The sequence below is a fragment of the Oncorhynchus nerka genome, linkage group LG10 (assembly GCF_034236695.1).
Source record: "Oncorhynchus nerka isolate Pitt River linkage group LG10, Oner_Uvic_2.0, whole genome shotgun sequence".
NCBI lineage: Eukaryota > Metazoa > Chordata > Actinopteri > Salmoniformes > Salmonidae > Oncorhynchus > Oncorhynchus nerka.
Genome location: NC_088405.1, coordinates 28,793,707 through 28,820,473, shown reverse-complemented (window position 1 = coordinate 28,820,473; position 26,767 = coordinate 28,793,707). Strand labels below are relative to the sequence as shown.

General features: G+C 40.9%; 1 protein-coding gene across 1 annotated transcript in view; it reads left to right on the top strand.

The window, feature by feature from the left end:
- Nucleotides 1-26,767, top strand: part of LOC115135105 (protocadherin-15-like) — a 265,480-nt gene that overhangs the window by 37,422 nt on the left and 201,291 nt on the right. The window contains 3 exon segments of the mRNA XM_029669390.2: nt 509-627; nt 17,463-17,477; nt 18,249-18,314. Coding sequence (XP_029525250.2) covers nt 537-627; nt 17,463-17,477; nt 18,249-18,314 — 172 coding nt within the window. The 5' untranslated portion in view covers nt 509-536.

Genomic DNA, 26,767 nt, shown 5'->3' with positions numbered 1-26,767 from the left:
CTTGTGAAACTAATAATGGATCTTTGGAGCTTTAGCATTTTTTTTGTTTGTTGGTAGGGCTCTTTAAAGAACCATCCCATTTATGGTTCTTCAGTGATCAAAAAAAATGTCCAATATGGCATCGCTATCAAGAACCCTATTTGGTTCCAACTTGCACCTTTATTGTTGATGCATTTATTGTGTTGGGATAATGTGATGTCTACCCAATTCACACACGATAACGTACACACAGAATGTGAGCAACACGCACATGTGTCCCACAATGGCTCAGTAACAACCTTGGCTGTTCTGTACAATTTCTGTGCATGTGTGTCTGTCTTTGTTTGTCCGCCTGCGTGTGTGTGTAGCCTATGTACACGTGCGGTCGTAGCCTGTTATTTGAATGAGTATTAGGTACGTCCATTATGAGCAGTCTTAGCTAACAGGTGTGTGCTGGACAAGAACATCTGGGCTGAAATGTGTTATCTCTGGCCATTTAATGACGTTTCCCTCTCTTCCTCCCGTCCAGGTGGGCAGGCAATAACATTTGACAGAAGATGCGACGGGGGCCATGTCTCTTCAGATGGCTGGGGATAAGCATGGCGCTCCTCTCTCTGACCACCTACAGCTGGGCCCAGAAAACAGAAGGTACAGTAGATGGACAGGCCTTAACGGGATGTGTGAAGTTGGGTATTGTGACAGCAAATCAATCAATTTCCATTGTAAAATTGACAATTAAGTGTCTATTCTATTATATAGAATGTTATATGTGCTGAGTGAAAACATGCATACTGTTTAAGGTAGACCTTTTCACTGGAGTGTATGCCTGTGAGCTTTTTCGAAAAGCATAATAACAAAGAATCCAGAGATTGGCTGGTAAGATGAGGGGGTCAGGACAAATGGCCAGGACAAATTGTCTGAGTTAAGCCAGGGGGTCGAGGGAGAGCAGAGCGGTAGCTAATTACTTTCTTGGATGGTTGTATAGATATTCTCTATGATACTTAATCACGGTGCACTCACAGTAAGCTCCCTAGTGTCAAGCATTTCCCTCGTCATCAATATGACTCAAAAGGCATTATGTTAAATATTTATACATCCCTCATTACTGTCAGTACAGTTGAATTAGCTGGAGAAGAGGGTGCTCCTTGTAGTGTAATGTACTGTACAGTGAAAATATATACTTTGTAACACTCCATTAAAATGTTTCTGAGACAGTCAGTAAATTCTGAACTGTAAAGTACAATAACTAAAGACATAACCATACTTGACTTCCCCAGTGTGATAGTGTTTCTAACTTGTCCCAAAGATTTTTTATTTTATTTAACTAGGCAAGTCCGTTAAGAATACATTCTTATTTACAATGATGACCTACTGGGGAACAGTTGGTTAACGGCCTTGTTCAGGAGCAGAATGACAGATTTTGACCTTGTCAGCTCAGGGATTCAAACCAGCAACCTTTCAGTTACTGGCCCAACACTCTAACCACTAGGCTACCTGCCGCCCCAGGATATGTCACTTTACTTCAAGAAGTGTCCTTATTTCCTTCCTTTCTTCCTTTCTTCCTTTCATCCTTTCTCCCTCCCTCCCTCCCTCCTCCCTACTGTAAAGTATGATAATTGTACAAAAATGGAGTGCCTCCTCAAGGTGAAAGCAAAGCATTGTGGGTTCCTTGTGGAAACTGTCTAGATGCATAAACAGCCAAGCATCTGCCGCTGAGTGAGGAGAGAACTGGCCTAAAATATCATAGTTTTTATTACACCTGGAATATGGATTTATTTGTACCGTTTTACAGTTTCTGTAAAGTTAGTCTTCTTTTAATGCATGGCTTACCTTGGAGAAACCACTGAAGGTAATGCCTTCAAAGCTGCAATCTTTCACAGTTTTATAGAGTTTTGGCTGGCACGCACATCAGCTCATTAATTAGCTCCTGTCACCTTGGGGGGAAGTGAGTTCCTGCTTAAATAAGTCCTTTTTTTTCAGAGCCTATGTGTGTCTGTGTGTGAGTGCATGTTGGAGTGTTTGTTTTGTCTGTATGCACTTAAGTGTGTTATGCGCATATGTGTTTGTGTGTGTGCAGTCGTAGCCTGTAATTTGAATGAGTGTTTGTATTACGTACGCCCATGTGTATGTTTGTGCTTTTCTTGCATCCACATGTTGAGCAGGCTTAGCAGAAGCCTGGTTGGCCTTCGCCTAATCAAACAAACAACAACAACAAAAATGATCTTCTGACCACATTCAATCTCTTTATGGGTAATTGAGTCTAGGCTGAGGTCTGACAATTTTACATATTTCCACTAGCCATTGTCAAGTATTTAACATGTAATTTGATGTAACATAAAAGTTGATGGGAGAGTGTGGTAGCTAATGTTATTTTGAACTAGTGCTTTAGAACCGGTATCCTCAGTCAGAGTTGTTGCACTTAAACTTACATCTCTTATGTATCTACTCCATATGGATGTAAGTGACCAGACTGGCACATGATTATATATTTCCTGTACTTGTCCTCCTCGCCTCTGTATTTATCTCACGGTACGGTGACCTGCTCCTGTATCAGTAGAGCTTCAGCCCACTGATTATAACTGGGGATGCAGCCTATAATTTGAATGAATACAGACGGGATAATTACACAGGGAGCAGGTAGGAATTAGAGGTAGTTAGAACAATCACAAGTGAGAGTTGATTGGATCACTGCGTGGAAACACGGACGCTTGTTGAAGCATGAGAGGGAACAGTGTCTGTGATGTGTTTACGAGAATGTGTGTGTGTGTGTGCGTGAGTGTGTTCCCAACTGTGCTTATTTTCTCAGTGTCACCTTGGTTTGAGCGGGCCTTCTTAGGCCATTTCCAACCATAAATCTCCCTGTCTATAGTCTCACTGTCTGTTTGTTGTCTGTCTGACAGCATTCAAGGGTACAACAAGGTTGTTACAGTATACAAAAAACATGCAACAATAAAGCATGGAAATGACATGAAAACACCAATTAAAGATAAGAGAATAGTTATCGCACAGCTCCTTGTTTCTCTTTCCGCCTTTCTACAGTATGTGTCCCATCCTCATGTTTCTTTCATCCTCTCTTTCCTAGAGCTCTTTCTTCACCTTCTCATCTCCACTTTGCCTCATATGCTTTAACTGTCTTATATCTCTGACAGTCAGTCTGAATACTGTGAGTCTGTCTGAACAGTGTGGCATGGCGCTATGCAATGCAGTATTCCCATCATGCATATCCCCTGTCTGTCCATCCACTGTCTGTCTCTATGAGGATCAGCGATCAGCAGGCCCCATAGCTTAGGAAAGGATCATGAAAGGTCAAGCCTCAATCTGGATGACAACGCACAAACCTTTCTCATACCTCTCTCTACCTCTCAATACAATCACTCAAAATCTCCTGATGTTTTGTGTGTGTGTGTGTGTGTACATGGACTTATTTCTGTGTTAATAGACTGTACTAATGACAAGCGGCTATTATCTTTGAAGGGTTTCATCACTAGTATGTTTATTATGTCTCTCTTGAGGCTTTGATGGTTGCCGTATTCTCATTAAATAATTGTGTGTGTGTGTTGACAGCCATCCCAGCTAACCAAAATTGGTTCTGTGAAAGTTCTCAAAACATTAATTTGGTTGCAGCAAATGTTATCCTAATACAAAAACTGTCCGGTTGTACTTATGATTATACAATGTTTGTACAAAACCTTTGCCTGATGTTGCAAGAACCTTTCCAGAACTTTACTCTCACATTTTGTTTCTGGCAGTATGTTCTAAAAACATTACTGGTACATTGTGTTATTTGATTACCTGGACACCTAATGTTAGATAAATCCTTTACTAGAACTTAATGGGGAATCTTAGCTAATATTCTGGGAATATTAATGGTTTGCTGGGATGTGTCCTCTCCTCAGACTCCATCTAACCTTCTCTCTCATCCCCTTCCTTCCTTTCTCTCTCTCTCTCTCTCCCCTCCCTTGTCTCTGTCTGAAATTGTTTCTCTATTTTGGGGATTGTTTGATTAGAGGCCAGATGCGCAGACTCTGTCTAGCAGTAGCAGCCTCTAGCTGTGGGGGCAGTGGAGCGGCTGTGTGGATGTATGTTTTAATCTGGCAGCCAGCAGGCTGTAATCAGGCTCGGTGTGGCCCAGGAGGATGGGGGTTTGCTCGGCTTGGCTGAGCCTGAACTTGGCCTCTCCCGGAGCTCAACTGGTCCATGTGCAGGATCAACTCCGAGCAGTTCAATGGGAGTGTGATTGCAACACTCGAAGCAATGTCCTTTTTAATATCGATCTAGCTTTTTTCCCTCAAGTGAAGGAGAATGGTTGTATATGATCTGAGTAATGCTCTCTGTAACTGTTTTCTAAACCCACCTGAGGACCTGTAAGGTAAAGAATCTGTCGATGTGCCCTTCAGCAAGGCACTTAACCCTAACGGCTGCTGTAAGTCACGCTGGATACGAGCGTCTGCTAAATGAGTCAAATGGAAATGTGGTATAAAAGTGTCAATCTGCAGTTAAAACAATAAAGCGGGAACCCCACCACTTCTTTGGTAAACAGCTATGGGATGGGGCTGGAGAAATGTAAACACTCTCAAATTCATATAAATTGAGGCAGGCAACACTGAACAATCGGTGAGAGCACCAGCTTTTCCGGTCAACTGTGTGGTCACGCTCTCCGTAGCCGATGTGAGTAAGACCTTTAATCCTTAAGAGTCTATTGATACACCTGTGCGCAAATCTACTGTGCCCTCAAAAAGTATTCATACCCATTGACTTATTCCACATTTTGTTGTTACAGCCCTAATTCAAAATTGATTAAATATGCATTTTTCTCACCCATCTACTCACAATACCCCATAATGACAAAGTGAAAATATGTTTTTAGACATTTCTGTAAAATGTATTTAAAATGAAATCCAGAAATATCTCATTTACATAAGTATTCACACCCTTGAGTCAATACTTTGTAGAAGCGCTGTTGGCGCTTCTTTCTGGGTAAGTCTTTCTGGGTAACTCTCTAAGAGCTTTCTACACCTGGCTTGTACAGCATTTGCCCATTATTCTTTAAAAAATTATTCAGACTCTGTCAAATTGGTTCTTGGTCATTGCTAGACAATCATTTTAAGGTCTTGCCATAGATTTTCAAGTAGATTTAAGTCCATACTATAACTCGACCACTCGGGAACATTCACTGTCTTCTTGGTAAGCAACTCTAGTGTAGGTTTGGCCTTGTGTTTTAGGTTATTGTCCTGCTGAAAGGTAAATTCATCTCCCAGTGTCTGGTGGAAAGCAGACTGAACCAGGTTTTCCTTTGGGATTTTAGCTGTGCTTAGCTATATCATTTATTTTTTTATCCTGAAAAACACCCCAGTCCTTAACGATGACAAGCATACTCATAACATAATGCAGCCACCACTATGCTTGAAAATATGGAGAGTGGCTCACAGTGAATAAGGTGAGCGGTAGCTGCCTGAGTTACAGTGCATTCTGAAAATATTCAGACCCCTTAACTTTTTCCACATTTTTTTTCATTTCCGATTCTGTTATTTTAAAATTGATTCAAAAAAATAATAATTATCATCAATATACACACAATAACCCATCATGACAAAGCAAAAAAAGGTTTTTAGAAATTGTTGCAAATTTATAAAAAAATATCAAAATGAAATATCACATTTACATAAGTATTCAGACCCTTTACTTTGTGAAGCACCTTTAGCAGCGATTACATCCTCAAGCCTTCTTGGGTATGAAACTACAAGTTTGGCACACCTGTATTTGGGGAGTTTCTCCCAATCTTCTCTGCAGATCCTCTCAAGCTCTGTCAGGTTGGATGGGGAGCGTTGCTGCACAGCTATTTTCAGGTTTCTCCAGTTATGTTCGATCAGGTTCAAGCCTGGGCTATAGCTGGGCCACTCAAAGACATTCAGAGACTTGTCCCAAAGCCACTCCTGCATTGTCTTGGCTGTGTGCTTAGGGTCGTTGTCCTGTTGGAAGGTGAACCTTCGCCTAAGCACTCTGGAGCAGGTTTTCTTCAAGGATCTCTCTGTACTTTGCTCCGCTCATCTTTCCCTCGATCCTAACAAACAACCCCAGAGCATGATGGTCTGAGTCCTTTAGGGGCCTTTTGGCAAACTCCAAACTCCAAATGTTATTTGTTTTGTCCACATGGTTAGCAGATGTTAATGCAAGTGTAGCGAAATGCTTGTTCTTCTTGTTCCGACAATGCAGTAATAACCAACGAGTAATCTAACCTAACAATACCACAACAACTAACTTATACCCACAATGTAAAGGAATGAAAGAATATGTACATAAAATATATGAATGAGTGATGATACAGAACAGCATAGGCAATATGCAGTAGATGGTATCGAGTACAGTATATACATATGAGATGAGAAATGTAGGGTATGTAAAAATATAAAAGTGGCATTGTTTAGTGGCTAATGATACATGTATTACATCAAGATGGCAAGATGCAGTAGATGGTATAGAGTACAGTGTATATACGTATACTTATGTAATTATTTGTAATATATTTGCAAAAAAAAAGTAAACCTGTTTTTGCTTTGTCGTTATGGGGTATTGTGTGTTTAACAAATTACGGAAAAAGGGAAGGGGTCTGAATACTTTCCGAATGCACCATATATCTATCATGAAAAAATCCAGCACTGCTATAGTGCAGTTTCTTTTGTTTTTACTGTTTTGTGGTTGCCATTGCCGTGACCTCCCTGTAAACGCTTGTCGTTGCATGAAGAAGGAGTGGACCAAAGCGCAGCGTGTTCATGATAATTTATTTAAACTGAACACTGAGACAAAATAACAAAATGGAACAAAACGAAACAGTTCTGTCTGGTGCAGACACAAAACAGAAAACAACTACCCACAAAAAACAGGTGGGAAAAGGCTACCTAAGTATGGTTCCCAATCAGAGACAACGATAGACAGCTGTCCCTGATTGAGAACCATACCCGGCCAAAACAAAGGACTACAAAACATAGAATGCCCACCCAAATCACACCCTGACCAAACCAAAATAGAGACATAAAAAGCTCTCTAAGGTCAGGGCGTGACACTCCCATTAAAATAAATATTCAGTCATTTTGAATGTTATAATGTTTTTGTTAATCTCTGAGCGATGTTCTATCGATTCCTGGGGTCATTTTATGTTTTCATGTGTATCTGATACTATTGCCGTTCAAGCAGGCAGAAATTCAGCCAGTGTGATATAGCTTAGCAATAAAGCTGCTCTAACTACACTGGAAGTTATTAGGAATCCGAATTTTAGATATACTGTATGACAGATGTTTTTTTCAATGTCAGATTTCAATACTGGCTGATGTCATAACGGCTTCTCTTGAATGAACCATTGATCATATTTTTTGTGATTTTCCTACCTCGAGAAATGTGCACGTTAACAGAGGGTCCACCACATTTTTCCTATTTGTTTTCCTCTTCAGTCCAGGCTGCATTGCATGGTGCTGTTGAATGGCTGTTGCAAATGTCAAATTCCACTCGATCCGCCGGTTGAACATGGTGAAATTGTTGACTCCTAAATTGATAGTGTAGTTTGGTATTATTGTGTGTAGCTACGTTTGCTAGATAACTACCTAGCTAGCCGGCCAGCCCACAGAGAGACCATTGCATTGTGGGTTTTGTAGTTGACTTGAGCTGCAACAGATTTCCACAACGATCTTCACATTTGCCACCAACCTTATTATGATGACAAAAATGAAACATTTGTTCACCCAAAAATATTTTTTCTCACATATAAGTGTTACTTAACACTGCAAATGATAGGAATTCATGGTTTTGGGTAGATTTTTCCTTTAGCTGGCAATGGGCAGCGTTGAACAAATGCCTTCCCTGTCACTCTCAGCTCTTCACCAGCCAGCTATTGCTGGCCCCAGACCAGGGTTCCCTGCTGCCCTTCTGGATGCCACTCTATGCAAGCAGATTACACTAAGCCCCCTGGGAAATTAAGAAGTCCCTGTTCAGTTCAGTCTTCAGTCCCTCATCTAGGCATCATGCCTGCCACAACAGGGATTGGCAGGGCCATAAATGTAACCTTTGACCTTGGAGTGTTTTAAGCTGATGACGATGATCAGTGACACTGAGGTTGGGCAATCTTCCAATCTTCTCACTGCTTGGAAAGTTGAGGTAAGGCGAGGGATCTGGATTAGTTCAAGATTCCTCAGCTCTTGCCTTGAGAGAGAGAGGTGACATTGGAAAGGGACTCTCAGACAATTGCTCTCCGTCATCAAGGCTTAATATTTATTTAAAGGGCAGTAGTATTTATGAGTGCATAAGGAGGTATTAAAGGTTTTATGAGATGAAGGACCTGGTGTGAAACTGCCTGGAAGAAAGCCATTCATCTACAGGAGTAGTGTTCTCTCCTTTCATTCTCTGTCTCTGATGGGAAGAGACTGTCTGTGGCTGGAGAATAATGTCTTAGTTATTCTGACAATATCAATATGGATTGGATTGTGTGTATATATGCATTACTAGTTAGTTGAAAAGATGGCCCAGGTGTCCATCGGTGGTGTGAGACGATGCGTTATTATGGGAACAACTCCCATCAAATAATTATGAACAAACTGAATTCCCCATCAGCTAAAATGTGTTTTAAGAACTTTGAGTGAGCTGTGGCTATTTGATTTAGTTACTTTTTTCAGATGAAGTTGTGAAAACGCAGAGGGCACTGATTTCATAGGCAGCTAAAAAAAACATTCTGAAAATAAAATGTCAGTGGGCAGCATTATCTCAGTGGTGCCTTGTCTGAGTGCTCTGGTAATTCAGTGCTGATTCAAATGTCCTGTAAAGAATTAAGGCACTGTCTATTTCCGTAAGCCTGCTTCTTCTGAAAATACCTTGAAATATTTTGCAGCTTTTATATCCCAGTCATGGAACAAAGTAAGATCTTGCACAAAAACAACCACATCACATCTAAAACAGGCTAGTTGTGCCTCCATCCATCTCTGAGCCCAGTTCTTTTGTGAGGAAAAACGATAAACATTTATTAATTGAAGTTTTGTAGCTTAAGGGGGAATCGGCATGTTGATTAGTGCAGGATATTATCTCCTCAAATGAAAGCAAATTACCCCGAGGTTCTAATTATAATATTTAGATTGTCCTTGGACTAAGCTCTTGGAGTGTATAGTGCCTTGATTACCAATTACTGATGGAATACTGTGTCTTTAACATGTTCTGTTTTTCCTCCTATACTTCGACTAATTTGGCTGTGAACAAAAGAGATATATCCATTAAAGCAATGTTCCCCTCTCTATGTTTTGTGAGATGGCTAATTAAACATGAGTCTAGATGCTTCGGTGCTCGTTGATCTGCTTTGCTAATCCTAATTATGGATAGACGTTTGTTGTTGAATGAATTATTATTCAATGTCTATTGCACTAATGCTATGCATTGTCTGGAGGTACATACTGTAGATCGAGTTACTGCAGTGCTTGTTGATCAGGTTGGTGTCCCTCCCTTCTGCGCCTTCAGAAACCCATCTATGCACAATACCCCATAATGACGAAGAGAAAACATGTTTTTAGAAATTTTAGCAAATGTATTGAAAAATGAATACAGAAATATCTCATTCACATAAGTATTCACACCCTTGAGTCAATACTTTGTAGAAGTGCTGTTGGCGCTTCTTTCTGGGTAAGTCTTTCTGGGTAACTCTCTAAGAGCTTTCTACACCTGGCTTGTACAGCATTTGCCCATTATTCTTTAAAAAATTATTCAGACTCTGTCAAATTGGTTCTTGAGTCAATACATGTTATAATCACCTTTGCCAGCAATTATAGCTGTGAGTCTTTCTGGGTAAGTCTCTAAGAGCTTTGCACACCTGGTTTGTAAAACATTTGCATGTTATTTTCTTAATTCTTCAAGCTCTGTCAAGTTGGTTGTTGATCATTGCTTAAACAGACATTTTCATGTCCTGCGATAGATTTTCAAGTCAATTTAAGTCAAAACTGTAACTAGGCCACTCAGCAACATTCAAAGTCATCTTGGTAAGCAACTCCAGTGTATATTTGGCCTTGTGTTTTAGGTTATTGTCCTGCTGATTGGTAAAGTTGTCTCCCGGTGTCAGGCGTGTGCGTACTTGTGGTGAAGTCAGCTGCAGGAGAGCAGAGAATTGTGAACAGGCACACACTTTATTACGGCAGGAGAGATATACAGATGGGCGCAGCTGCGTCAAAAACCTCCTTAAGCCAACAGGGCAAAGTGTATAGCGCGCACAAATATCACACAACATAAATGTATAGCAATACAAATAAGCTTAGTGAAAACACATGGAAAATAACAAACGCTTAGCCTAGTGTGTACAACACGTAACACACAAATAGTTTCACACAAAGACATGAGGGGGAACAGAGGAATAAAAACATGTAGGGTGATTGGGGAAACCAGGTGTGAATGGAACAAGACAAAACCAATGGAAAATTAAACAATGGTGCGGCGATGGCTAGAAAGCCGGTGACGTCGACCGCCGAACGCCGCCCGAACATGGAGAGGAGCTGACTCGACGGAAGTCGTGACACCCAGTGTCTGTTGGAAAGCAGACTGAACCAGGATTTACTCTAGGTTTTTGCCTACGCTTACCTCTATTCCATTTATTTTTATCCCCCCAAAAAACTCCCTTGCCGATGACAAGCATTTCCATAACATGATGCAGCCACGACCATGCTTGAAAATATGAAGAGTGATACACTCTGTATCATTGTGTTCTTATATTTGCCCCAAACATAAAGTTTTGTATTAAGGAAATAGTGTTAATTTCTTTGCCATATTTTTAGCAGTTTTACAGTGCCTTATTCTAAAACAGTCTGTTTTGGAATATTTGTGTTCCCTACAGTCTTCCTTCTTTCACTCTGCCACTTAGGTAAAGTGGAGAAACTACAATGTTGTTGATCCGTCCTCAGTTTTCTCCTATTACAGCCATTCAACTCTGTAACTGTTTTAGTCACAATTGGCCTGATGGTGAAATCCCTGAGCGGTTTATTTCCTCTCCGGTAACCGAGTTAGGAAGGACGCCTGTATCTCTGTAGTGACTTATCCACAGTGTAATTAATAGCTTAACAATGCTCAAAGGGATATTCAATGTATTGTTTTTTTCCATCTACCAATAGGTTCCCTTTGCGAGGCATTGGAAAACCTCCCTGGTCTCTGTGGTTGAATCTATGTTTGAAATTCACTGCTCAACTGGGGGACCTTACAGATAATTGTATATGTGGGGTACAGAGATTAGGTAGTCATTCAAAAATCATGTTAAACACCGTTATAGCACACAAAGGGAGTCCATGCCACTTATTATGTGACTTTGTTAAGCACATTTTTACTCCTGAACTTATTTAGGCTTGCCATAACAAAGGGGTTGAATATTTACTTATTTTATTTATAAAATAAAAACAATTCACCTTCATTTAACCAGGTAGGCTAGTTGAGAACAAGTTCTCATTTACAACTCCGACCTGGCCAAGATAAAGCAAAGCAGTTCGACACATACAACAACACAGAGTTACACATGGAATAAACAAACATACAGTCAATAATATAGTAACAAAAATACTTACATTTCAGCATTTCGTTTTAATTAATTTGTAAAAGTTTCTCAAAACATACTTACTTTATTTAACCCTTAATTTACCAGGTAAGTTGACTGAGAACACATTCCCATTTACAGCAATGACCCGGGGAATAGTTACAAGGATGAATGAGCCGATTAGAAGCTGGGGATGATGAGGTGGCCATGATGTTATGAGGGACAGATTGGACATTTAGGAAAACTTCACCTTACACAGGGTAATGTCCCCAATCACTGCCCTGGGGTATTGGGATATTGTTTTCAGACCAGAGGAAAGAGTGCCTCCTACTGGCCCTCCAACACCACTTCCAGCAGCATCTGGTCTCCCTTCCAGGGACCAACTAAGTCCAAACCTGCTTAGGTATGCTGCTGGCCAATTCCACTTTGACATTATGGGGCATTGTGTGTATGCCAGTGACACAAAATCTCAATTTAATCTTTTTTAAATCCAGGCTGTAACACAACAAAATGTGGAAAAAGTAAAGTGGTGCGAATACTTTCTGAAGACACTGTATGTGATCCTAATTGTGGAAAGACCATGATGTTGAGATCATTGTTCCTGAAAGATGTCCTTCTTGTTCTTAAAGTATGTCCCTCTATTTCAGACAATTGTAACCTAATGCTTTTTTCCTGGTTATTGTATGATTGTCTCAAGTATAGGCTACATTTCCCATGCATCTACCACTAAGTGACTTCACTGGAGGTGCATCAATGGGATGTTCAGCATAGCCCTGTAAATACCTTTGGTCACATTGAATTGGACATGCAGTCCTGGTAGATACCCAAGCCTCTGGTTACAGGGATACTGATGATCAGTAAAGAGTGTCAAGTCATCAGAGTATCATGTTACCCATGACACACCATGCTGTCGCACCCTCACGCTCAGTCCACTTAGGACTGTTGGGGACTCATTTTGACCCTTTTCTCTCTCAGCTATAGTGTCTTGCTGCAGAATATACAGTATCTCTTTACTAAGCATATTTGGGCTCAATCTTCTCAGAAAAGGAATCCAAATCTGTTGAATTAATTGGTTGTTGACCCTTATTGCAGTTTGGTTTTAGTTCTCTGTACGTTGTCCCCTCCTGTAGAATAGTTAAACGTATGTTCCAAGCTAGCCTCCAACACTCCTGAGTGTGTGTGTGTGTGTGTGTGTGTGTGTGTGTGTGTGTGTGTGTGTGTGTGTGTGTGTGTGTGTGTGTGTGTGTGTGCGCGCGCACGGAGGGGGGGAGCGAGAGAGGTATATGTCCTCCCATCTCCCTCTGCCATTCCTCTTTCTCTGTCCTTCCCTTGGGTGTGTCTGCCCCCACCTGCCTTTCGTTGTATCTCTATGTCTTATTTTTCTCACTGTCTTACACGTCGATTCAGAGCATCCCAAACATGTTCAATGGGTGACATGTCTGGTGAATATAAAGGCCATGGAAGAACTGGGACATTTTCAGCTTCCAGAAATTGTGTACAGATCCTTGCGACATGGGGACATGCATTTTCATGTTGAAACATGAGGTGATGGCAGCGGATGAATGGCACGACAATGGGCCTCAGGATCTCTTCACGGTACCTCTGTGCATTCAAATTGTCATGGGTAAAATGCAAATGTGTTTATTGTCCGTAGCTTATGCTTGCCCATACCCATACCCCAACACCACCGTGGGGGACTCTGATCACAACATTGACATCAAGAAACCACTCGCCCATATGACGCCATACACGCTGTCTGCCATCTGCCCGGTATAGTTGAACCCGAGATTCATCCACAAAAAGGACACTTCTCCAGCATGCCAATGGCCATCGAAGGTGAGCATTTGCCCACTGAAGTCGGTTACGGCGTCGAACTGCAGTCAGGTCAAGACCCTGGTGAGAACGACAAGCATACAGATGAGCTTCCCTGAGACGGTTTCTGACTGTTTGTGCAGTCATTCTTTGTTTGTACAAACCCACAGTTTCATCAGCTATCCGGTTGACTGGTTTCAGATGGTCCCGCAGTTGAAGAAGCTGGATGTTGAGGTCCTTGGCTGGTGTGGTTACAAGTGGTCTGGCTGTTTAGACGTACTGCCAAATTCTATAAAACAACATTGGAGGCAGCTTATGGTAGAGAAAGGAACATTAAATTGTATGTCAACAGCTCTGGTGAACATTCCTGCAGTCAGCTTACCAATTGCACGCTCCCTTCAAAACATGAGACATCTGTGACATTGTGTTGTGCACATTTTAGAGTGGCCTTTTCTGTCACGTTGCACCTGTGTAATGCTGTTTAATCAGCTACTTGATATGCCACACCTGTCAGGTGGATTATCTTGGAAAAATAGAAATGCTCACTAACAGGGATGTAAACACATTTGTGCACACAATTTGAGCGAAATAAGCTTTTTGTGCATGTGGAACATTTCAGCTCATGAAACATGGGAGCAACACTACATATTGTCCAGTATATTACGACAAGCAGTGGTGTAAAGTACTAAAGTAAAAATACTTTAAAGTACTACTTAAGTAGTTTTTTTTATATATCTGTACTTTACTTTACTATTTATATTTTTGACTACTTTTACTTTTCACTATATTTTTTAAAAGAAAATTACCCCATACATTTTCCCTGACACAAAATTACTAGTTATATTTTTAAATGCTTAGCAGGACAGCAATAGGGTCCAATTCACACACTTATCAAGGGAACATCCATAAAAAAAAAAATATATATATATATATATATATATATATATATATATATATATATATATATATATACACAGTGTATAAATTGATCCCATCTGGTTTAGTTAATATAAGGAATTTTGAATGATTTATACTTTTACTTTTGATACTTAAGTATATTTGAGCAATTACATTTACTTTTGACACTTAAATATATTTAAAACCAAATACTTTTACTCTCGTAATATTTTTCTCGGTGACTTGCACTTTTACTTGAGTCATTTTCTATTACGTATCTTTACTTTTACTAAAGTATGACAATTGCGTACTTTTTCCACCACTGGCGACAAGCTGTGTGTTCTTCCAAATATGTTCGCTTTCCTGCTTGCTGGCTGCACAATGCACTCCTTATGTTTTTTGTTCTTGTACCCCTTTCCCTATTGGACCAAGTTAACTCGATGCATACCGCCTAACTTCACAATTGAGCTTTTTAGGATTTGCCCTGGCCTGACAGATATGTCGATACATCTATAAGCAGCTTTGCCGTGGTGTGTATATGCCTATACCAACTTCAACAGTAGCCTTCATTAGCAACCTGAGGAACGTTACAGCCTATGGTATTTAGGAATTTCAGCATGACTAAGCTATGTTTACTATGAATACAGAATTCCAGGGGTGGGACAGTGATCGGAACCATCTCTGATATTCTCTTCTAACTCTGGGACGCCACCCGAGAGGGAAGAGTCCCAGATGAAGAATGTCAGAAAACAAACACACAAACACCCTGGAACAAATGTAAACACCAGATGAAATATGGTGTTCTCTTTTCTCTTTGGCTTTGTAGTCAACATGTGTCTCTTGACTGTGCTGACTTTAAAGCTGATGTGGTTATTGTGTGTGTGTGTGTATGTGTGTGTGTGTGTGTGTGTCTTGCTGCCCTTCTGCTGCACTGTGTGCTCTAATCTCAACAGGGGACCATTAACAGAGCAATACAAGCCATTGTTCTTCCTCCCTGCTGGAGAATATTCTTCTCAAAGCAGGCTTTTGACATTACTACACACACACACACACGCGCGCGCACACGCACTCGCACACAGATGCAATAAAACCAACCGACTCCTTGGGATCCGAAGGTCTTGCTAAAGGTCTCATTTTAAGAGACATTCTGCACACACACATAGTTACACACATACACCTACACACACATGCACACACACCCTCATACACGCCTAAACATACTCCCCCTCTCCCTTTCTCTCCACATATTTGCTCAGAGCTGATGAGCATACTCATTTTCATGTGCTGTGTTGTGTATGCCTCAGATTGGTAGGTCGGACCACTTTCTATTTTTGTCTGAATCAAAGGAAATGTAGATCTCTCTGTTTCTCCAGCAGATGCATTCATTAATCTAATTGCTGTGAAATTGTAGGAAATCTGAACTCCAATATCAGAGCTCATACTCCTACTCCTAACAGATTAGCTGTGCAGTTACAAAATGACTGAAATGAGATGAGCGGTGTGTCACCTTACTGATGAATTAAACCTCTGAATTAATACACACATAGACAGCATACATAAGAATGCTTTTTCTCTGTCGCATTTCAAATGAATGTGCATCCACCTGAAGTCAAAAATGGACACAAACTGGATGTAATGAATACACAATTTCATGAAACAACTGAACTTTCAAATATTTTGGCGCCCCTTATTGCCATTGAATCACTAATTATCATGCGTAGCTGTGCTAGAGAAAAAAAACAAATGGATATAACAGCGAATTCAAGCCTGCAGTTGTATTACTGATTCATGTGCACTTTTAAACCTTTCACATTACTGGAAGGGCTCGTGGCCATGAATATTTGATGGGAAAACGATCGGCCCGTTCGCACCTAGCGACAGGTGTTTAGTTGCGTAAGAGGAGTTAAGCAACAGACTGCCATTGAGGAACCTTAGAGGGGCCTATTTTCTCTGTCCCTCTCTGATGACACACAGACGTATTGTAAGGAGACACCTGGGCTGGACAACAGATCACATGTGTTCCTCAACATGCCGTAGACAGGGACAATAGTTGCTGAATGAGTTATAGTGAGAGTCAACTTGTTCTCCATGTCCAGTAAACATTCTCCTTGAACCTGGTCTCTCAGCATCTCTAAGAATGTCACTGCTGATGTCAGTAAGGTACATACTGTCGGTTCATGGACATGGGCCATAATATGTGCCTTTTATAAAGTGTGCCATTATGTAATTATGTGGGAAATTCCTTTCTTGGGTGCCAGTAAGGTGCATAGGTTCGTCATATGTGTCTCTAAACAGTGTGCTATTAAGTAATTAAGTGGGAAATGATTTTCTTGGAGAAAGACAGCAATACTTAGATGGTACTGTACTAACGTCAGTAAGGTATAGCTTGAGGAAATTATGCTTGGTTATTGTTTCTGTATGTATGTATGTATGTATGTATGTATGTATGTATGTATGTATGTATGTATGTAATGTAATGTAATGTAATGGTATGTATGAAATTTTCATCATAGGTACACTTCAACTATGACGGACAAAATTAGGAAACAAAATCCAGAAAATCACATTGTAATACTTATTTTCCACCATAATTTGCAAATTAATTAATTAAAAATCCTACAATGTGATTTTCTGGAATTTTTTTCTCATTTTGTCTGTCATAGTTGAAGTGTACCTATGATGAAAATTACAGGCCTTTCATCTTTTTAAGTGGGAGAACTTGCACAATTGGTGACTAAATACTTTTTTGCCCCACTGTATGTATGTATGTATGTATGTATGTATGTATGTATGTATGTATGTATGTGCATGCCTCTGAAGAGTTCACTTAAGTAATTATGTTCAAAACAAACACTTATCATGAGTTTTTAAGTCAGAAAATGTATGCAACAATTTAAGATGGCCCCTTTAAGTAATATATGGTAATATATGTAATTATTTCCAAACTACAGTGATCATTTCCAAACTACAAGAAAAAAGGCTAACTATGTTGTGGTGGATGTATCTTGTTTCCTACTCCCATGCCAAATGAAGTCCATCTAGATATTGCTTTTATAGAGATGTTATTTTGATTCACTGACTCTCTATTCCTTCACTCCACTTCCCCCTTTCCTCTCCTGTTTTTATCTCTCTCTCTCCTCTAACATCAAACCTCTCCTCCAAACCATCATGCTATTCTTTTCTCCCATGATTCTTTTCTGCTTTCCTTCTATGGCACCATTAACCCTGACCTCTAAAGACTGGCAGTATGAGGGTAAGAGGGTAGACCTTCACTTTTCCTCTCTCTCGCTCTCCCTTTCTCTCGGCATTAAGTGTATATTGACTCTCAACTAGGGTTGCAAAGCTACCGGTAATTTAACAAAGCTAATAAACAGTTTACCTATGTCAATCTATGGTAATTTTGGTAATTTATACTTGAATAACAAAAAAATATGTATATATTAAACATCAATGGTATTCACTAAGTTGATGGTTTATGTTTAGGATAATGTCATTCTTTGTCATTGTATTTTTTTAATCATCTTATTTTATATATTTTTATTTGTGATAAGGCCACACAGAGGGCCAGAGATAATTACAGACCAAAAAGGAATGTCTTGTCGTTAATTATATAAAATCATTGACTACCAAAATGCTGGTAGTTTACTGGCAAACGTTTTTCTGTAATATACCCTACCTTTGCAACCCTTCTCAATACCTTTCTCCTGTCTTTCTCTGTCATACAGTCATCACTGAAGCGCAATTCTCTCTTTGTACTCTGAGTAGTTCCCATCTGTGCATCTCCTGTACTGGACACTGTGCTCGTGTTGTCACCCACATGGTTGTCATATATTGTCATCATGTATTATAGTGAATTGGTCATCACTGTGCTTTTGTGTCAGTGTCGTTCAACCCATCAATGTTTTTCAACAGTCATAGAAATTATGCAACCATTCTTAATCAGTTATGACAATTTATGTCAGCGTATAACATAAGGCTCTTTGTGGTGTTAATGTGTTTTATTGCATTCTCTCTCCGCATACAGAATGTAAACTGTCTCGGTCAGGCCCCCCTGCTACCATAGTGACCATCGATGAAGAGAGCCCCAATGGTATGTACTTCCTTTTTGTTTTCTCTGTACAATACCTGCTGTTCAATATAGACCATGACATACAATTACAACACAGAGTTGAAGTACCGGTACTTGGATTTCTAAGTTAAGAGTCGACTGGTATGCTACTGGGTCGCCAATCAAACCTCTACCCAAGATCCCAGGCTAGGAGCCTTTGTGCTCCTGTTGAGAACACATCTAGCTTAAAGACTTCAGTTACCTGTAGCACTATACTTTCTATTTACCTAATTAGCTCGATGAAAATCAACTTGTTGCAGGCACTTGTTATTGTGTACTATGTATGTGTGTGTGTGTGTGTGTGTGTGTGTGTGTGTGTGTGTGTGTGTGTGTGTGTGTGTGTGAGTTGGCCTCCCCAGGCAGGGGACGTGTGTGCTTGGTACAGATGGTGTTTGTCGTGGTGGTGCGGTGTGGGGCTCCATTAGTGTATAGACCGCTCCCAACCGAGGACTGTACGGCTATGCATGGCTGTGTGCAACTGGTGACGGCTACAGCTCTGAGTGTGTTCAAGGACTCAGGGATGTCGCTAAACAGATGTGCACCAGTTGTTGGGGTCAAGTGTGCCGAAATCCTTCTCCAGTTTCCTCATTATTATCTTCCTCCACCTTTTGCCTCTCTTCCTCCTCCTCCTCCTCTTCCTCCACTGCTAATATGGTTTTTGCTGGTGAGGTGAGATGTTGCACCGTGCAGATTCATTTTATGTGTTTTTTTTTAACTGGTAAAAGGAATTTGGTTAAGAGTGAAGTAACTTCCAGCTGAGAAACAGGTGGACCTGCCTCAAAGTGGCTCCCTGCAGGAATAAGCTCTGCAGGTTAACAACATTTAATGAGCAGTTTTCAGTGAGCATGTTTTTCTGGGTCTGTTTATACAGTCAGTTTATTATTTCACACGCGCTTCACTGGGCTGTCACATCATACTGAAGTTGCCTCTCACAGGTGTGTGTGTTAGCGCACGAGCTCGACTCCATTTGCCTGTGCTCGTGCATCTCTGTTTCTGCTTTGCTGTTGTTTTGTTCTCGGTATGATTTATCGAAATTGAGAGCTGTTGTATTTCAGTTTTGGGTGGAGCTTTTTAAAAAACAAACCGCTCAGCCCTTCCCAGCCCTACCTCTCCATACATGTCCTTCCCAGCCCTACCTCTCCATACATGTCCTTCCCAGCCCTACCTCTCCATACATGTCCTTCCCAGCCCTACCTCTCCATACATGTCCTTCCCAGCCCTACCTCTCCATACACGTCCTTCCCAGCCCTACCTCTCCATACATGTCCTTCCCAGCCCTACCTCTCCATACATGTCCTTCCCAGCCCTACCTCTCCATACACGTCCTTCCCAGCCCTACCTCTCCATACATGTCCTTCCCAGCCCTACCTCTCCATACACGTCCTTCCCAGCCCTACCTCTTCATACACGTCCTTCCCAGCCCTACCTCTCCATACATGTCCTTCCCAGCCCTACCTCTCCATACATGTCCTTCCCAGCCCTACCTCTCCATACATGTCCTTCCCAGCCCTACCTCTCCATACATGTCCTTCCCAGCCCGACCTCTCCATACATGTCCTTCCCAGCCCAACCTCTCCATATGTGTTACTGTGATATGGCCATGATGGATTGTCTAGGGAATGTGTTAGACTGCCATGCATTCCCTTTTATATTAGTTTACGTCGGTCACCAGAAAAACTAACGGAATAATCATCAGTCCTTCACCATTTGCTTTGTCTGTACGTTTCCAAGAAATGTCCTTGTTTTAGAATGTGTTTTGCATCACTTGAGGGACGAATACATCATAAGCCTTGTGATAGAAGACTTGAATCAGTTGCTGAAATTCTATTTTCAAGATTATTTCAATGGCCATTCATTGTAGAACAGAGTAGCCTGCACACTGCTCTTGCTCATATAACTTAGTTTTTTTAACCCGTTACACTCGTGGGAATTGGCCTATATGCATGTAGGGCCCAGTTAAAATGTTTCAAACAGAAGAAATATGAGAAGCATATGCAAAACTATAGTAGGAATTGAAAGGAAACCGAAAGTGAGGACACATTTTGAGCATTTGACATTTTCTGTACTTTTCGCAGCATTTGTCAATACCGAAATCTGACACTTGATAGATTGAGTAACATAATAAGAATATACATGGAAAATGTGGGGATGTCCAACATAAGACAATAAAAAAAGGACAAGGGTTTGAGTAGATGTCTTAACTGCTGATTTGACTCAAGGAAATTAATGAAAGTCACGTCACAACACAGTGTTAGCCTTTCACAAGGCACTTTGGTGAAACAGATTGTAATTTTGGTGTGCAAAGAATGGATCCATGAGCACATTCAGGTACTTGTTTTGGTAGCCAATTTTCTTCACAATAGACAAACATCGGTGTACATTTACAAGTATGATATGGCGTCATTCCCCAAATTGTTCTGAGTAGAATAAGCCTATCATAAACATTAATACTGTAAATGACATGAGTTTTATAATATATATGCGTGTATGTGGTTTGCTTGCGAGGGGTGTGTGGTTCGCTAGCATTACAACGAAACAGTATTTATTATAATCCTCAATGTCTCATCTTTCAGAACCCATCGAGTCCTCTTGATTTACAGCATTCCCGTCTCTCAGACGACAAAACGTTAGCAAAAGTAGCCAATGGGAGGGAGGGATGGGGGCATCTTCTTGTTGCGCTAGCCAATTAGCGTGAGGGATGGGGGCATCTTCTTGTTGCGCTTGGTGCTCACACCAAATGTCTGTCAGTTGAATCCCATACAGCGCTGTAAAGCGGAGACATAGAGCTCTACCGTCATGTATAGCCCGTTACTGTACATAGAGCTCTATCGTCATGTATAGCCCGTTACTGTACATAGAGCTCTATCGTCATGTATAGCCCGTTACTGTACATAGAGCTCTATCGTCATGTATAGCCCGTTACTGTACATAGAGCTCTATCGTCATGTATAGCCCGTTACTGTACATAGAGCTCTATCGTCATGTATAGCCCGTTACTGTACATAGAGCTCTATCGTCATGTATAGCCCGTTACTGTACATAGAGCTCTATCGTCATGTATAGCCCGTTACTGTACATAGAGCTCTATCGTCATGTATAGCCCGTTACTGTACATAGAGCTCTATCGTCATGTATAGCCCGTTACTGTACATAGAGCTCTATCGTCATGTATAGCCCGTTACTGTACATAGAGCTCTACCGTCATGTATAGCCCGTTACTGTACATAGAGCTCTATCGTCATGTATAGCCCGTTACTGTACATAGAGCTCTACCGTCATGTATAGCCCGTTACTGTACATAGAGCTCTATCGTCATGTATAGCCCGTTACTGTACATAGAGCTCTATCGTCATGTATAGCCCGTTACTGTACATAGAGCTCTATCGTCATGTATAGCTCGTTACTGTACATAGAGCTCTATCGTCATGTATAGCCCGTTACTGTACATAGAGCTCTATCGTCATGTATAGCCCGTTACTGTACATAGAGCTCTATCGTCATGTATAGCCCGTTACTGTACAGCCACTGCTTTCCAATTTAGGCACTTATCAATGACCAAACCGTATACGGATTGAAAAGTGCACAGCTTAAGTGTGGGCCTCTCTGCTTTTGTCAGGGCTTTGAAAAAAAGCTCTTGAGGAAGGCCAAAAGGAATACGCGTAAGCTTTAATAAAAAACTCAGATGTGAGAGTGCTTTGTTTCGCAATTTGAATGGCCATTCATTGGTATTGTGTGCTGTGGCATTATGGTGGGCCAAGGAAGGAACAGAAAACAATATTGATTCATGTCACTTTCTTTACTGCTTAGTACTTAACGTGCGCAAAGAGAGGTCTGAATAGCTTGAATGCCTCAATGGTTTTTTATGTTGTTGCTAAGGAAGAAATGGACCCAAATTTTGACGTCAATTTCCATTGTCAATCGTACCATCATTGGTGTATTGAATGGGATAATGCAACGGGAAGCATTGTATTGACCTTACTGAGAGAAGATGAGGATGGCATATTACAGAGGATGACTTAAAGGGAAGCAATATGATGCCTGTATTCAAATGATCCTCATGTATATCATCTATACAATTCCAAGATTGATTGATGAGGACTTATTGGTCAGCTGGTGATATACTGATAGAAGGGTGAAGAGATGGATAGGGAGATAGGTTGAGCAATGTAAAAGATGGCTAGGAGGACTGAGTGATACATTGCTATATATATGACTAAACAAAGCACTTGCTTATTATTGTTTATGTTCAGGCTTAGCTTTCTTCTAGACATGCTTTTCTCATTACAGCTCACCATGTCTGCCTACTTGGGCCTCTGTGCAGTCTGAGAATACCAAGGGGATATGACTGCTCATTCAGATGGAACATAGCATGTTTAATTTATCCAAAATGCTTGTTGTGCAGTCACTCTGACAGGTGCCAGAAAGATTCAAAGTATCACTTCACCATTTATAGCTGATTTCTATCGTAAAGACAAAGCTTCTTTTGTTTTGGCTTTTTTGCTGGTTCAATGTATGAGAAAGCAAATGTGTTTTTTTCCCAGGTTTCAACTGCAGTTAATCGGATTGAAGAGATTTCTATCTGGGGGATAAAGGATATGGGCTGTCTGCAGGTGCAGAGAGAGACGGGAACCGAACTAGAGAGAGAGCATTACAGAAGTGAGTGGAGGTAGAGAGAGGACGTTGGAGAGCGAGAGGAAGGACGGCGAGAAGGAGAGTGAGAAGACAGAAAAAGAGAGAAAGTGTGTGAGAGAACGAGAGAATAATACAGATTGTCGTAGAAGAGAGAAAGAAAAGCGAGTGACAGGTAAAGAGATGAAGTGAAAGAGATCACGTGAGCAGTATAGAGATAAAGGCATAGAAAAATAGATTAAGAGAGAGAGAATGAGAGAGTGAGACAGAACTACATAGTATGGAAAGAGAGGTAAATGAGAGGAAGGAAGACCTTGAGAAAGATGAGGGAGAGTGAGAATGAGAGAAAGAGGCAGAGAATTTCACCGAGCAGAGCTATAAAAAGAGAGTGGAAGTGAGCGAGATGGGAGGGACAGAATGGAAGAAGCAGATCAAGGTGCCTTTAAACTAAGGGTCCGGTTCCTGGTGTTTTACTTTCCTACACAAATGCATGATTTATATCAGTTGAAGCTAGTAACGTGTGAAAGGCTGCCCATTGCTCTCATGGAAATATTGAGCGACAGCTTGCAGGAAATATACAAATGTATTAAAGTAGTGTAGCTGAGGGGTTTTTATTAGAAAGGAGCATTTTATACAGTATGTGCGTGCTGTGGGCGAGCATAAGTCGCGGTGAGATCACTTGACTGATAAAGTCTTTGTAGTAAAGTAGGACTATCCATATGAATGACATACACTGATTATGCAAAATGTTAAGAACACCTGCTCTTTCCATGACATAGACTGACTAGGTGAATCCAGGTGAAAGCTATGATCGCTTATTGATGTCACTTCAATCAGTGTAGATGGAAGGGAGGAGACAGGTTAAAGTATTTTTATGCCTTGAGACCATTGAGACATGGATTGTGTATGTGTGCCATTCAGAGGGTGAATGGACAAGACAAAAATATTTAAGTTCCTTTGAGCAGGGTATGGTAGTAGGTGTTCTTGTGTCAAGAACTGCAACCCTGCTGGGTTTTTCATGCTGAACAGTTTCCTTTGTGTATCAAGAATGGTCCACCACCCAAAGGACATCCAGCCAACTTGACACAACTGTGGGAAACATTGGAGTCAACCTAGGACAGCATCCCTGTGGAACACTTTTGACACCTTGTAGAGTCTATGGCCCGACAAGTGCAAGTGACCAATGCTGTTTCAGATTCTGTTCATGCCCTGACGCATTGAGGATGTTCTGAGGGCAAAAGGGAGGGGGGCATCTCAATATTAAGACGGTGTACCTGATGTTTGGTATACTCAGTGTATTTAAGTCACAAATATCACTTCCCTTCATGAATAAGATATCACTACCCTGATTAAAAAATACACATATTCACACACATACAGTGCCTTGAAAAAGTATTCATCCCCCTTGGCATGAATAAACGATAAAAATTTAATGCAGAGAATCGGTATTGTCTTTACTGGAGAAAAATACCAAAGAATGCGTTCTCATTCACGCGCTTGGAAACACTACAGCCAAAATGGGAGCCACCTCGAACAACTACAATTTCTGGCTCATTTTTCCAAAAACTAGCCTAAAACTCTTTCTAAAGACTGTTGACATCTAGTGGAAGCCCTAGGAACAGCAATCTGGGAGGACTTTGCCTTATAATAAAAGTGACAGCCATATCAGTTCTGTTATACTCAGAGACATTATTTTAACAGTTTTAGAAACGTTTGTGTTTTCTATCCAAATCTACCAATTATCTACCAATTATATGCATATCTTAGCTTCTTAGCTTCTGGGCCTGAGTAACAGGCAGTTTACTTTGGGCACGCTTTTCATACGGAGGTGAAAATACTGCCCCCTACCCAAGAGAGGTTAAGGGGAAACATTTAAATGTCTTGGAATGGCCTCAATCCAATTGAGAATCTGTGGTATGACTTAAAGATTGCTGTACACCAGCGGAACACATCGAACTTGAAGGAGCTGGAGCAGTTTTGCCTTGACGAATGGGCAAAAATCCTAGTGGCTATATGTGCCAAGCTTATAGAGACATACCCAAAGAGACTTGCAGCTGTAATTGCTGCAAAATGTGGCTCTACAAAGTATTGACTTTTGAGGGGTGAATAGTTATGCACACTCAAGTGTTCCGTTTTTTTGGTCTTATTTCTTGTTTGCTTCACAATAAAAAATATTTTGCATCTTCAAAGTGGTAGACATCTTGTGTAAATCAAAGTATACAAATCCCCCAAAATCTATTTTAATTCCAGATTGTAAGGCAACAGATAGGAAAAATGCGAAGGGGGTGAATACTTTCGCAAGCCACTGTACTGTGCATGCAAGCACGCACACACATGCATACAATGAAAGCTGAAGATGAAGAATGCTCCCTCTCCACAAAAGCAATGGCAACCGCAACAGGCTTCTACAGAGCATCCCCTGTAGTTAGACTTGGACTGTATCGCCAAAGAGCTACATTAATGCTGATTAGTTAGCCTGAACTAGCTGATGCCAATCAACTAATGTGCAGAATAAGAATGCACTAGATTCAGTCTGATAACGAGAGAGGCCGAAATACAACACTAGACACAGACACTTGGCTCAGGACTGAGGCTGCATTAGAGGAATTGACATAGCAGAAGGAGAACCAAGCAGCTGAATCAGAGGGTTCCAGACAATAAATGTCATTCAGTCTCTCGGTCTCCTCTTTCTAGGAAAGCATTCAAGGACTGAAGGATGCTGTCTTCCATAGGAAAATGTCAGGTGCAAAGTACCTCAGAACCAGTTTCAAAATTGTTTTAAATGTTGTTTGTGGCTTCAACAATCTGTGAAAGCGCCCATGCAAGGGCCTTGTGACTGTTTTCTCAACAATCATGGATTCATTAGTTACTCCTTTCTCCAGTGCTATTTCAAACCTCTTTCTCTGTATTCCACTCTCTCTCTCTCTCTCTCTCTCTCTCTCTCTCTCTCTCTCTCTCTCTCTCTTTATCTAATTATCCACACACACATGACGGTGAACTAACACACTTTCAATTGTCAATTGTTTTATTTCATTCTCACATTAGAATTAAGCTAATCTTGTTAATTTGTCTCTGGTGCACACCTGTTTGCCCTGTAGCACATTACCTATTTTAAGGGTCTCAGATTGATACGAAGCTATAATGACTGGGCCCTGTAATTATAGATTGGTTAAAACGAGAGCTCTGTGTATTTCTGTTTTAGTGCTATGTTTGTTGTAACTTCTTCTAGCTGAGATGCCGGTTTGGTATTCTGGAGCCGTCGCTCTGTGATTCAAACGATGAGACCCCTGGTGGAAACGCATGCATGAATGCCTGGCAGCAGAGTAAAGAGAGAGAGACAGAGTGTGTGTTTGTGCGTTTTTGTTCCTGCATGAGTATGCATGTGCCTGGGTTGGTTACAGTGTGTGGATGTGTTCTGCGATGTGATTGGTTTACATTCAAGGGTTTAATTTGGATATTGCAGATGTTCATTCCTAGTTAACCACTGCCAGTCTGATACAGAGAAAGTGTTTGTGTATGTAATCATTTGGTTGGTGCTTATATTTGCCCTATTTCAAAAGTTTTTATTAATATGCATGTGTGAATTAGAAATGTTTTTTGTGCATATCCTATACTCCCTGAAAGGACGACCCTGTAGCAATTAGGGTTAAGTGCCATGCTCAAGGTCACATCAACCAATTTTTTTTTACCTGGCTCGAGGATTTGAACTAGAGACCTTTCGGTTACTGGCCCAACGCTCTGACTGCTAGGCTACCTGCTGGCGAGTGTGTGCGCATGTGCATGCTTGCATACGTGCGTGCGTCCTG